General features: G+C 45.1%; 1 protein-coding gene across 1 annotated transcript in view; it reads left to right on the top strand.

Annotated features, from left to right (window-relative positions):
* Positions 1 to 14,490, top strand: part of WDR7 (WD repeat domain 7) — a 94,774-nt gene that overhangs the window by 71,752 nt on the left and 8,532 nt on the right. Inside the window, exons 23-26 of the mRNA XM_014939790.1 lie at positions 219 to 336; positions 1,248 to 1,397; positions 1,569 to 1,651; positions 4,520 to 4,619. Of these exons, the coding sequence (XP_014795276.1) occupies positions 219 to 336; positions 1,248 to 1,397; positions 1,569 to 1,651; positions 4,520 to 4,619 (451 nt within the window). The remainder of the gene's footprint in view (positions 1 to 218; positions 337 to 1,247; positions 1,398 to 1,568; positions 1,652 to 4,519; positions 4,620 to 14,490) is intronic.

Below are 14,490 nucleotides of genomic sequence, written 5' to 3' on the forward strand. Positions count from 1 at the left end.
TACTGTTTTCAATCTTCATGGTTAATTATTCGATTTTGTATTTGATGATAGAACACCCTGACTCCTAATCACTGCTCATTGTTGGGAGTCCATTATATTCTAACTGTTTGAGTGCTCCCGTTGACCTTGAACTGACATTATAAGCTGTTTCTAATCTTTTCACTCTATATTTCTAATGCTCCTTTTCTCTCTCCCCTCTTTGTCTGGTGCCCGTTTAGCATCACAATGGGGCTGCCCCTCAGCCCAGCCGCCGACTCTGCCCGCTCGGCGCGGCACGCTCTCTCCCTCATCGCCACCGCCAGACCACCCGCCTTCATCACCACCATCGCCAAGGAGGTGAGCAGGGCACTGCCACCTTCTCCTCTTCTTCTTCTGCCTTGCCAGCAGAACCCAGCATCCCTCCCCAGAAAGGGGGACAGCACGGGTGATGTTTGTGTGCCTGCAGGAATGGCTTTAAATGAAAGAGCGGAGATTTGGATGGGATAGTGGAAAGAAATTTTTTCCTGTGAGGGTGGTGAGAGCCTGGCCCAGGTTGCCCAGAGAAGCTGTGGCTGCCCCATCCCTGGAGGGGTTCAAGGCCAGGTTGGAGGGGGCTTGGAGCAACCTGGGCTGGTGGGAGGTGTCTGGGGGTATAACTGGATGGTCTTTAGATGTCCCTTCCAACCCAAACCATTCTGATTCTGTGAATCCAAATTGCCCGTCATTCATGACAGAAGCCATATTTTACTGGGTCCAAAGAGTTGTGTCTGCCTTAATTTTTCATACCCTGGTTAGATGAACTTCCAGTATCCATGTGTAAAATCCCGCTTTCTTTACGCAATGCACACGTGAGCCCCTTAAGTCTGAATTTAGACGGAGTGTAGGTGAGCCCTGGGGTGTGGAGGGCAAGGAGGAAGGGACACAGCTATGAGGTCAGTGTTACCTGGGGATGGTCTGACAGCCAGCCTGGTGCATGTGAAAATCATGTAATCCAGACCCAGTCATCTGCTTATCTTGACCTTCAGTTTTATGAGATTAAGAATGACTTAAAACAGGTAAACCCTTGTTTAAAAACTACCCCAAGGATAAGCATTAGTGGTTCTGCTGATTATGAGTAACCGAGCAGGGGAAATAATCCCTAGGTCTCAAAATAAAGCAAAACATCCTCCCTGGTGTGGGCTTTCTTAAGGTAATGTGTAAAAACATAAGCACAGATGGAGAATAATATTTAGAGAGTCGTTTCCCCGAGTAACCGCGCTCTTCGGTAGGTGCACAGACACACCGCCCTCGCGGCCAACACGCAGTCCCAGCAGAACATCCACACCACCACACTGGCTCGGGCCAAAGGGGAGATCCTCAGAGTCATCGAGATCCTCATCGAGAAGATGCCAACCGACGTCGTGGACCTTCTGGTGGAGGTATGGCTGGTCTGCCCTCGCTGCTGGGGGGTTGGTGCAGCGGTGAGCAGTGTGGTGGCCTGGAGTTAAAGATGCAGTCAAACACAGAAATTCTTTATTTTTGCCTGTTAGAACTTTTATTATGAAACATAAAATACAGAATGTCAGATGATTTTAACTTTTGTTTCCAAGGTTATGGACATCATCATGTATTGCCTGGAAGGATCTTTGGTTAAGAAGAAGGGTCTTCAGGAATGCTTTCCAGCCATCTGCAGGTAAGCTCCTCCTCCAAGAATAGGATGAAGAAAACACTAGGGTCACCACGAGGGTGTGTTCCATGAGGAATGAAGTTGCACAAATGGAAGGGGAAGCGTGGTGGCAGTTTGAAGGACAGGGAGCCACTGGCTCCCACTGCCTGTCAGCAGGGGTTCAGCATCACCCATCGTCTTTGTCTGGGGCTAGTTCTGCTTCACTCTTAAAAATGGGCCTTTTACACAGTAAAATGTGATTTAAGCAGGAACACTTACGTTATCTTTAGGCTGTGATAAATATCCCAGTTATACTATTAAACTGGTGCAACCAATGAATTATAATAATCATCTGTCGACCGTTACATTTTAATTTAATAAGCTATTAAAATATAGAGTAGTTTCAAGAAAAGAACAATTATCCTGTTGACAGGTAGGATACTGATAGAGGTAATCTCCCTTCTTCCCAATGCTTTAAAAGGCTTACCTTAAAATATAAATGCAAGGGTAAGTGGGAATTAGTGCAAAAACCTCCCTATTCCTGTTGCATTTTTATAGTGCTATGTTATCTTAAAATTTAGTTAAATTACTAGTAATATTTCCTATTCTACATAGTTATAGCCATTGTAAAAATGATACAGCACCCACTGATGTGATCGTTCAGCCCGATGGAAATTGTCGGCAGATTTTAGCAAGTGGTTGAACTTCTGGAAGGATGCCAAGTGGGAGCACTTGGACAGAATCCTGCCGTTAATTCTTCTAATATCTCAGCGCTCTCTCTGCTGCCCCTGCTGAGGGGAAGCCATTGGGGTCTCTCAGTGCTGGGGATGCTCTTCTTCCTCGGAGGGCGTTACAGAAGGTCCTTAACTCCTGGCTGTGATGGCAAATGCCTGTGGTTGTCTCTGTCATCCCCAGGAAGCGAGGTCGCTGTCCCAGCGGAGCCTTAAGCCCGGTGCTGGGAGCAGCCGTGGGTTAAAATCCATGATTATCATTCTTCCTGCATTTTCAGGGTTTTTTGCTGTGGTACAAATGCAGCAGTCACGCCGCTCGTTGCCGTGAGCGTGACTCAGTCCTGAGGGGTGCTGAGGAGGGGAGTATTTTTGGATGTCATGTCTTACAGCCTGTGATTATGGTGTCTGTTTGGTTCTCCTGTGAGTGTTATTCCTTAAGGAGGCTATAACACCCTTTGGCACGCTCTGTGCAAACCCATTGCTCCTCAAAATAAGCATTGAAGCACAGTGCAATGAACATGAAATATGTCAGAATTTCTTTAAAATTCAGGGGTATAATACCATTCATGGGGATATAAAACATTTTTATACAGAAACTTTCTGTTGTAGTCCATTTTACTTGCAATAATAAGCAGGGGGCGGGCTTTGTAAATTTATATACACATCCTGAGTTTGCTGGTTACATAAAATAGGCTTAAAACTGGCCTCCTGATCTGGGGCACCACTTTAATTGTGCAGGTGAAATGGTGAAAAATGAGGGTGCTCTTTTATTCCAGTCCTGTGCCTTATTCACGGTGTACGGCAGAGTTTGGGCCCTGCAGGTACCTGTTTGCCCACAGCATCAGCCCTTTGCTCTTCTTTTTCCTCCTGCCTGGCTCCTGCCTTCCGTGTTCTCCTGCTATTCACCAGCAGCTTTTGATATTTTTTTTTCCAAGCACTCCTTTTTGTCGTCTTAATAACAAATGAGAAACTATTATTATTATTCAATAATGAATAAGTAAGTTGCGTGGCTGCCACTGACAGAAGGAGTGTGAAAAGCAAATTGATGAGGCAGATGCTGGCTGCAAAAGAAAGTAACAGAGATGGTCTGTGGCCTGGGAGGATTGGAATATCTCTAGAAGAAGGCATGTTAAAAGGCTGCCCACCATCCCAGTGGTGGGAAGGGAGGGGACTGCTCACTCCTGCCCTTTCTCCTGCACAACAACTAGCCATTTACCTCCTTCTTTACCTACACCCCGCCCACCACCTTTTTTTTTCCCTGTAACACCATGTTTGATGCTGTTTTTCTTCCCCACTGCCTCCTGCGCTGCAGAAACAAGTGTATCCCACCTGTGTAAGAGCAGTTGCTATGGCACTCCGGGAATCCTGAAGAACAAGGGGATGGATCGTTCTAAGATTCGTTGTTTGAAGCCATAAATATGCTCACCAACAGATTTTTATAGGCTGATTCTAGAAATCTCTGGCAGACGTTACAGTAAAATTTAACTGTAAAATTAAAATGTAACGGGAGGTGCTATTTCCTAAGATCTGAATTTGAAATAAGGATTTTGATGCTTGTGTTTCGAGGTGTAGGAATTCCTTGAATTTTGCAATTGTTTGAATTCAAATCAATGCCTGAATGGTAAGGACTATTTCATGCTTCTCAGTTCCTTTTCAGTTGTAATATTTTAATAGACTGGAGAGTGTTTGGTAAATTTATGGGGTTTTTCCCCCTAATTCCAAACAATTTATGAGTTTGGATATTTTTCCCTATGCTTTCTCTCATTGCCTCATTTGATTTTCAAGGAAAAGTGCTGTGAAATTGTTCAGTGTGTTCAGATTGTCTTGTTTAAGCGTTTGACACCAGCGTTGCTGTGGTGTTCCTCTGTAAACATGGACAGTCAGGGACCTGGTGGTTATGGCAGAGCCTTCTCCCAGGCTCCGTGGAAGTGTTCAGCACTGTGTAATAGAAAGGAATAAATCTGATGGATTCTGCGGTGAGGTATCAACCATCAGTTGGCTTTGTTTGCCAAATGCCAAGGATGAGAACTGGCAGCTGATGGATTTTCAAATCAAATCTCTGCTCTAGCACTAATGTTAATTACCCAGTGGCATTGCAAATTAATTTTAACATGATGGAGGCAGGTCAGATCTCACCTGTTACTGGTTCTAATGTTCAATTCAGGTTCTACATGGTCAGCTATTACGAGCGGAGTCACAGAATAGCAGTGGGAGCTCGCCATGGTTCAGTGGCCCTCTACGACATCCGGACCGGGAAATGTCAGGTAAATAAATCATTGTGACTTCCTCCCCATAAAGTGTGCAAGTTATTGAAAGGCAAGAGCAGCCAGCTCTGCATCGGTTGACGTGCTGAGCTGCTGGAACATTATGGATAATGCTGAGGGGATCAATAGTTTAATGAAGGACTCAAAGTATATAGAGCCCTACTGTCTTCATCCACTGGAACTGAAAGGGTGCCACAGATGGGTTAATAATGGGAGCCGAATATTAGGTGATGCCCCTGCTCAGAAATACATGAAAAAAATGATTTTTAAAAGTTAGGGGTTTTAGCAGTATGCTTATCTACCATAGAAGTCACACAGAAAACCCACTGAGTTGTGTTTTTTTTCCCCTAAAACTCCTCTCTACGAAACACCATTATGCTTATGTTTGAGCTATTTACACTTCTCTGATGTTAAATAAGATATGTGTTTTCTTACACTTACCAGTGACCTAGAAGAGGATATACGTAAGGCTAATGTTGAAATGAGTGCTTGGATTTAAAAATGTTTAAATGAGAAAGTACGTGCCTTATCTTTTCAGAAAACTCCATTGTTCCTTGTACTATGTGATCAGCTGTTAGTTCTCATTGAATTTCTATAATCTTTATGTAAAGCTTGGATAAATTATCTGTATTTTGAATCTGCCTCCTCCTTTTGTGTAAGTATAATTTTGTTGTTGTTTCTACAAGCTGTTATCTTTAGTCCTTCCAAAATGTGCATGATGAGAAGGTGGCATAGATTGCCTCCTGCTGGATCTGCAGTGCTGCTCAGTCTGTCCCGTGCTCGGGTATATCCCCCTGGTTCCTTGCCTGCTCCCACATCCTGGCCTTCAGTTCCCAAATCTAGTAGCTGGCAGCATTGTATGTTCCAGTATTTTTTGTTTAATCAGCCATCCTATGGAAGCTAAGATGGCCAGAATTATTTATTTATACGTAGCTATACAATGTAGGCAAATGGGAAATGTGGATGCTCTGTCTTGTTTTAGCTGCAGTCATTTGGATCATGATTTATTAATCTAGCTATAAAATGGGTCCAGCAGAGCTGCGGTGTATCGATATATCCGATGTCACCGTGTGGTTTTGCTGTCCTGCACCATGCTGCGGCGCTGTGCGTGTCCCTCGTCCCACAAACATCTCCTCAGTGGTCTGGTTGAGGAGCCCGTGCCCGTTGCAGGGCTTCTCCCCACCTCGTCAGCAGCCAGGCCAGAGAGGAGCCCAACATCTCCTGCTGGAGGGACACTGGCCACAATCCCTGGCAGTGGGCATCATCCCACTGGAAATTCAGGGTGCGGAGCCCAGATCAGTCTGGGAAGTCTTGGCATCTCACACTAACGGCTCATTCCTGCTGCTGCTGTTGAGGAGCACAGCTGTACACATCTGTCCTTTGCAGATTATATTATTATTCATGAGATAGAAAAGTGTGGCCGATGCGTGCATATGATGATTAGGTGGCAACGCCATCTATTGGATACAGGTTTCTTACTCCAAATCTCATCTTTTTAAGTTATTTCTCACAGTTGCAGATTTCAGGCTTCTCAGAAGATGTGAAATAACTTTAGGGTTGTGTAGGTGAAAAAGTTATGAAATTGGAAAAAAAACCCTCAAACTTGTAATTTACTTATTTATGAATAAGTTAAAGCCCTTCAAAATGTTTATCAGAATATTTTAATTGCCTCGGTAACTTCGAACCAGAAACCAGCTTTTAGGGACAACGTTTTTCATTGCCAACATCAAGAGAGCCAGCTCAGGTGAGCTTGGGGGAGCCTTGTTTGCGAGGGGGGGTCTGCTCCAGCTGCGGAGGTCCCTCTGCCATGGGGAGCTGTGCTGGGAGCAGGGGCCGGGGCAGGAGGGCTGGTGGCCCCAGGGCTAGTGGCCGCAGGGCTAGCCCAGCCTTCCTGCAGGACCTGTCCCAGGAGGTCCTTGCTGCATCCCTCACCCTGCTCCGAAATCCTGGCCCCCAGCCCCATGGGAGACAGAGCAGGCAGGCGGTGGGGTCACTTTTCTCCAAGCCTGGAGAAAATAGCAGAAATCCTGGTAAAAGGGAGAGATTTCTTTGTTTGCAGCTGCTTTTGATTTGGGGATGTTTGCAGTGAATAATTGATGAAAATATAATCTGGTAGCTTCCCAACGTGCATATGGACGGCACTACGGGCACGGACATACAGCTGCAAATGTTGGGGGCTCCTGTCTCACAGCCACCCTAAAAAACCAATCCCTTGTAAATGCAGTGGATGGCAAGATCTGAGCAGTGTGTCGCTGAAATTGTGTCACAGATTTAGCACAGTTCATAATTGGTAGAAAATTCTGTAGTAATTATCAGCAGCAGAGCAAACTGCCAGGCTAAATATGCACTCAAAATGGGATTGTTTTTATTCTGCAGGTGAAATAGGGTGCTAATGAGAGGAGTTTTGTGATCTGCTTGAAGGAAAAAGGGAGATGTTTTAACTGTAGTAATAGGAAACAAAAACATTTTTATATGGTTTGTTTGGGTTTTTTTCTTCCGGCACATTTTTATTTTGTTTGGAAACAAGGTGATTGTATGTACTGACCCAGAAATCACATCTAATGATTAATAGAATGATGGATGTCAAGGATCACCTTTTTTAACAAATAATAAATCAACATTTATATATGATAGGTTTTTTTCCTGTAAAATCTACAATATTAGAATCACTTATTTAACAAGGTGTCAATTATTAATGCTACCAGCAAAATGTTGCCTTGAAGCCAAAGTTACCTGCTTTTCAGTGGTTTGCTTTGGGTTTGGGTGATTGCTGTTGGACGGATGTGCCTAGTGACATGTAAGTGCTTTCTGATATTTTTAAGAGGTAATTTATTAATTATAACATTTAAAATTTTTAACTGTTCTACATTTCATCTTGCTTTCAAGCGAATATTCAGTTGGAATATTAGTTTGAATTCTAGTTTATTTTTAAAAGGTTAAATCAGCGTGGAAATTGCAGCCCTTCTGTATGAGATCATGAGAATTCCAAACGCATACCTTTTTTTACCTGTTTTGTACCACCATTTAGCCTAGAGATGAGGTTCTTTCTCTTTTTCTCTGTTCTGTTCCATCATTTCTTGTTCTTGCTGGCTCTCCCCGGTGTGGGTCGGAGCGGTGCCGGAGTGGCCGTGTGTTTGGGGGTGTGTTGCTGGGGCGGGAGCGGGGCCGTGCCCGTCCTTCCCAGGGCGGTATCGATCTGCCCTTCAGCTGTTTGCAGCGCCAGGACCCGGGGCCGTGCTGCTGATTATCCATCCACACCATGTCTCGGGGAGGAGTATTGACCCGGCGCCGCTCCCCGCCTCTGCCTCTCCATTTTTCACGCCGTCTCCATGACGCTGGTAATAAAACAGAGGACGGTGGTGCCGCGCGCCCCGGAAACCCCCCGTCCGCCCTCCTGGAGAGTGTGCTCTGAGCCAGCTCTTGGGGTTCGGCTGGGCAGAGGTTGGGGTTGGCTTTGTCCCCGCAGAGGGAGACCCACCCCCGGGTGTCCTGCATGGTGGCCTTGCGGGGACAGGGCTCATTGGCTTGGGCTTCGTCACTGCCAACCGCAGGGGAAGCTCTATCGGCACGGCTTCTGGAGTCTTTCAATAACCAAAACAAGCCGGGAGGCTTTCAAGGGAAAGGAAAAAAAAAAACCAACTCCAAAACCCAAACAACAAACCCTGTTATGAAAAGTGAGATGATATAAACCAGTCAAGATCGATGTAAAATTTTGAATGCTTTGATAATAAGCTCCCCGGTAATTCTGATAAACACAAATATCGAACAGCTGCTTTGTTTTTCAAATTCTTTACATTCTAATTTACTATTAAATAGCCATGTCTTGGAGGAGATTATGGGGAGGAAAGCTTTTCAATAGTTTCCTCTTTTTCACTAATGTTATTTTACACTGTGCTTTAGATTATTACTGCAAACTGCCGCTTTGGGGAGATTTTTTTTTTATTTGGAAAAGCAAATGATTCCGTTGCAATTCATTCTTTTGTCTGAAGAGAAAATTCAGCAGTTCTACACCAGGTTCTGAAAGTGTCTGGTAGTGGGTTTGAGTAAGTCTTTATTCTTGCATATCAGTTCTGCTTCTGCTGGGAAATAGACATTAATTATCATTTTAGTCCTCCAGTTTCTTAATGTGTCTCTTGGAGGTTGAGCCCTTGAAATGGGCTGAATTCAGTGTAGGAAAGGGAGCACAGGTTTGGTGGTTTGGCAATAACTTGCTGAATTAAGATGTAAATATCTTCTGATCTGGTTGTTGGTTTGACATCCGTTTTCATGGCCTGATAACGCTGAGGAGTTAATGCCCAAGAGGTGAAAATATGCCTTTTTTTTCCCTACTGAGGGTGAATGACTGTCTCGGTGCAGCAGACAGGGTGCCTGTCCCTCCACCTGAGGTGGACAAGAACTTCACACCTTCTCCCATCAGGCGTCTCATGGTGCCTGAAGGTTCATGACCACTTTTTCGGTGATAATGCCAAAAGGTATTGCCAGATCCCACAGAATTTGTTGAAGTTTTGTGGAGGCTTTCCAGCTGTCTGATCAAAATATCAGACAGTTTTTGTGTTTCTTGCTCAGCCTGACCAGCAGGGGACTTCCAGAGTTGTCCTGAGTGCTGAGAGAGCTGGTCAGGGTGATGAGGTCGGGTTGGTTGGGTTGGGTGGGTTTATTTAAGGTAGAGAATATAAACCCAGCCGTAACTTTGTGCTTATATGTGGTTTGGCTGGTGCCCTTTCTGTTTCCATGCTCTACCTAAACACTGTTCCAGAAAAATAGAAATGGATGTTCTTCTCGAAATTCCCCTTCTGCTTGTTCATGTGACTTCTGACAAATCCCCTCCAATTTCTATCTCTAGAGGAGCTGGTGGCTGGCTGAAAGGGAGAACGTGTGGCTGAATCACCCCACCGCTCTGCACAGTGAGGTGATGCTCAGGGTGCAGATTACTCATGCTGTGCTCAAAAAAATGAAAACCTGGTACAAAATGTTTACAGCCTCATTCTGTACCTTAATTCTATTTCGAAAAGAAATTATCACAAGAAAAGGGCTGAATTAGAATAACAGCTTTAACAGAAGGGCTGCTACGCAATTAGCCTAATGCATGTATGTTTTTATACTTTTTTCTTTCTTTATCTGTGTGACCTCATCCCGCTTTTATTCTGGATATCAGAAAGCTGCCTACATTTCAATAGACAAATACGTGCTGGCAATTTTTCTCTTGTTGCTGTTGGGCTGTTACGCACAGGCTGTGCTTTTTAGGCTGTATAAAAACCCCCAGAAGAGGTTTGTGGCTCACTCGGGAGCGGAGGGATGTGTGATGGCCCGAAGATGCTCTGGGCTCAGCGTATGCAGGGCTGCCTCTAACCCAGTCACACTCAGCAGGTACTGCAAAGGTTAAGCTTTATCAGCTGCGCGGAAAAAGGTTGAGGTTTCATCAAAAACTTCCATCCTCACAACCTGTCGACCACAATTTGATGATGATTATTGATTATTTCACAGCCTTTCACTCACTCTGGCACCGCGGCCAGCCTTGATATACAGATAGGGCCGCAGCCCGGCTAAAATAAGACTCCATCTTGATAATGGACTGAGATGAGATACTGTTATTTGATAAAGATAATTGATGTTTCACAGTGAATTGGAAAACAGCTCCGAGTGCAGCGGATCCGCGGCGGCTCCATCTGCAAATGTGGCCTTTGTTTACAAAACAGGGCAGAAGAGGCGCCATTTAAGACGTGCCACCCTCGGTGGCCCCGTGGCTGGCGATTGGTAACCAGAAATAAACCACCTCCCGCCCAGAAGCCTGGTTTGTAGGCATTTTTGCAGGCAGGATGAAGTTTCTTGGGCGGGTACGTAGCTTAGCGTGCATCCGCTGAGACACCCTGGAGATCTCGTGTCTTCGCTGGGGATCTACTTGATAATTTATTTCAGGTGAGCCGGGGTCCTAAAATCCTGCTTCTTGGGTTTTGGGTTGGTTTTTTTTGTGTTTATACATGGCATTTGAATTAGGCAAAATGCTGCTTGAAAGGGTTGGAATTTACCAAGGGAAGATAAGGCATAGTGTGGGTGTGGATTCCTTCACCCTCCCCAAGTTGTAGCTCGTTAATGTAAAGCACGAGCCGTGCTCAGGGGCTCCCACCGACGCCTCTGGTGACACACGTGTGCAGCCCCCGGCGTTGCACCGATTGAGGTGTCGCTCACCGCTGTTAATGTAAAGCACAAGCTCCCACCGACGCCGCCGGTGACGACACGTGTGCAGCCCCCGGCGTTGCACCGATTGAGGTATCGCTCACCGCAAGTTCCGCTCGCCCAAGTTCTTTTACTCCTACTATAACCTTTGTAACCCCTAATTAAGCACTGGGAGGTGGCAGGGAGCGGGGTTATCGGGAGCTAATGACACCCCAAGTGTGTGCTGCGTGGCACAGGGCTCACCTCGGCGCAGCTAATCCTCCGGGGGAGTGATTATCTCCCGATAACCGTGCCCCGTCGCAGCGCGGGGACGTCACCGCCGTGCACTCCAGCCCCAGGTACCCTTCCCAGCCCAAACGGCCCGTTTTTCCCATTGATTTTACAAACTGGCAGTTTTGAGGTTTGCCGAAGGGACTTACAGACACTGCAAAGTCATGACCCAGGAGATGCTTCTTTATTTTTTCATTATTTTTAAAGAAATCTGTTTATTAAGAATACGCTTTCTCCAAAAAAAGCATAGTCACTTTTGCTAGGCAAGAAGCCATCTCAGCAGGTTGAGCGCAACCAAAGGGTCACGTTAAATGCAAAACAAATAATATTTTGCATAAGATTGCAAATTATTGCCAGCATACTATTGAAATTCCTTTCTTTAGAGGTGTGCTAATACAAGAAAAGAATGACACCCTGCAACGTTTTTTCCAAATGGAGCCCTAAATCAGTGTTCTCCGAGTGTGGATGTATTTCTGGTAACTAGATTTTAGGATACGGGATTGTTATTGACTTCAGAATGATGGGGAAATGTTAATGTCTGAAAGTTACTTAGCAATATTTTGTTTCATCCGTCTCTAGCACTATTTTTTGGGCAAAACGCATTTACCATCATTCTTCATTAATTATAATCATGTTAATCCATAAGCATTCTTTTGGGGGTGGCTTTTCCTCCTCGTGTGGGTGAGCAGCAGGCATTTAGTCGAGCGTATTTTGTTTCATCAGTCTCTAGCACTATTTTATGGCCAAAACACATTTACCGTCATTCTTCATTAATTATAATCGTGTCAATCCATAAGCATTCTTTTGGGGTGGCTTTTCCTCCTTGTGTGGGTGAGCAGCAGGCATTTAGTCGAGCTTTGTAAGTTGCCTGCTCCCTCCCAGAGGGCTCACACTCAACTGGTCTGTGAATTCTAGGGGAAAATATCCCTCTGCCTCCTGTTCTCATTTTTGTAGGGGATTTTTGGCTGTTGCCTTCAGGCTGGGTATTTTGTGTGTGCCTGTTGGCTCCAGCCTTGGAACATGGAGAAGTCCCTCTGAAATTTCTATTCTTACTATTTCCTATTACGCTTGGAATGAGGAGTTGCTGATGCCAGGTGGCTTGTTTTAGTGAAGTTTGATTGCTGAATAGAAGACACTGCGGTGTTTTAAAGATAGAAGACTCAAGATTGCTATCCTGGGATCTTGGAGCTGTAAGGGCATTTGCTGATAGCGCCGCACTGACAGGTTCAGACGAGGCAGGAAAACTTGTTAGTAGAAACACACATCCTCAAACTGCAGATAAAAGATAATTACTGAGTATAACCTTTTAATTTTATAGGCCAAACTCCTTCTCTCGCTGGAGGCGGGAGGGGAAGGGAAGCTGTTTCACCGTAACAAGAAACGGTCTTATCCTATCAACAGCAAATCCCACCAATGTTAGGGATGCAACAAGAAAACAGCCACGTTTTTTCAGGTTTCTGAAATGTCTTTTAAAGCCGGTGTTTAATTATGCCCAGTTGGTTAGCAGGTGGTAATTTGGCAGCAGGTTTTATGGGAGTAAACTGTGCTGATAACGCTTCCACACGGGAGGCTGGCGGGGATTTAGCCAAGGTGTGAATTTACAGCACACTAACTCCTCTGCATTAACTCTCCACTTGGATATTGTCTGTCTGCACCAAATCTGCCTCTCTGCATCGCAGATAAATCTGCTTGGCACATATAGATATATGCATTAAGCTCCCAGTAACAAATGCAAACAGAGCCCTCGCGTACAGCCCGGCGAGCGCGCTGTAAATTCATTCCCTCTCTCTGCTCCACCTTCCCAGCCCTGGGAGGAGAAGTCATGAGGCCTCGGGAATCACAAAATGTGCTTTTGAGGTCACACAGATCAGCAGCATCAGTTTGCTAAAAGACAGGCTTTTTTTCCTCTTTCTGTACTTTTGTTCTAGTTGCTTTGGTGACTGGTTTAGAGGCGCTCGCCAAGTCAGGACTGGGAGTCTGAGCACAGAAATGCTCCTGAATAATCAAAGTTAGTAAAAACTAAATAAACAGTTGATTCAGCTTCAGCTTTCTACTTAACTCCTATGCCTCAGCCAGCATCCATTCCACTAAGGATTCTTTTTCTTTTCAAAGTGGTACAATTCAGTCCCCGAAAGTCAAATAGCCTGGAAAAGGATATTAAACTTGCCGACCAGCCTCGGAGGCCACGAGCCCCTGCTGCGTTACAGGTTTCTGACAGCATCCCTAGGAGCAGTGACAGAACAGTAGGTATGCACGGATTTTATACCGAGCTCTGCAAAGAGAATGAAGTTTATCTACAATTATATCTAATTTAACTGTTACTTCCTATTCAGACACTATTTCCCCCACAAAAAGTGACCTTGGCTCTTCTTTTTCTCCTTTATAAGAAGCTTTTTTTTCTTCAGGTGTTGCTAAAGCAGTTTTCTGGAGCTGGGAAGGAGAAGAAGGATTTTATTTTTTTTACGTTGTTCTTGTAACTTTCACGGGAAATAATTTCTCAGAAATGCTGCTTTTGTTAAAGAGGGAACCCTTGGATTTCCCCCTGCAGATTTGGCAGACGGGTGTCAGTCACCTCGGTGTGTAAGAACCCTCCTTCTTTTTCCTAAAGGACGAGTGCTTCCTTTAAAGAGAAGCTGAAACAAGAGTCTATACAAATACCTTTTAAAACCAAAATCTAACGTTGACTGAAAATTGATAACTTGCAGAATCACATTGAATTTCTATTCCGTGTTTGAATTAGGAGCAGAGCACTAACACTCCTGGAATGGTGATGGTCAGTCTGGGTTTCTCCCTTCAGGGCTGCCCGATGCCAAAAGGCACAGATTTAAACACCTCTCTCTCTGGAGATGTGCAGAACTGTTGCAAATCATGTTGGGAACATATTTTACTTTTTTTTTTTTTTTTTAACTACCCTACTTCTGGAATGGTGATGGTCAGTCTGGGTTTCTCCCTTCAGGGCTGCCCGATGCCAAAAGGCACAGATTTAAACACCTCTCTCTCTGGAGATGTGCAGAACTGTTGCAAATCATGTTGGGAACATATTTTTCTTTTTTTTTTTTTTTTTAACTGACCTATTTCTCCAATCTCAACCCGACCTTTGCAACCGCATTTTTGCTTTGGGGGGTTTGTTCTCTGTTAGGGAAGAACGTGCTCCTGAGCTGGGGCTTTGTGCTCTGCTTCTCGCAGCCCTGAGGAGAAGCCCCAGGGTATCCCAGCACAGGGAAAGGCTGGGATCCCGCTGGAGCAGGGATGGGTGAGGGATGTAGAACCTCCTGCCAGGGCTGTGTGTCTCCTGGGGGCACCTGGGCTTGTGTTCAGCCCCCCCAGCGTGGCTGCCAGCGGCTGCAAAGTGGCTTTTCAGATAGAGGGGGACTTGGCAAATCTGTGGTGAAAGCAGAGCTGCTAATCCAGATATCAAAGTGCCTTT

Source organism: Calidris pugnax, unplaced genomic scaffold (genome assembly GCF_001431845.1).
Source record: "Calidris pugnax isolate Ruff unplaced genomic scaffold, ASM143184v1 scaffold79, whole genome shotgun sequence".
In the NCBI taxonomy this organism is placed as follows: domain Eukaryota; kingdom Metazoa; phylum Chordata; class Aves; order Charadriiformes; family Scolopacidae; genus Calidris; species Calidris pugnax.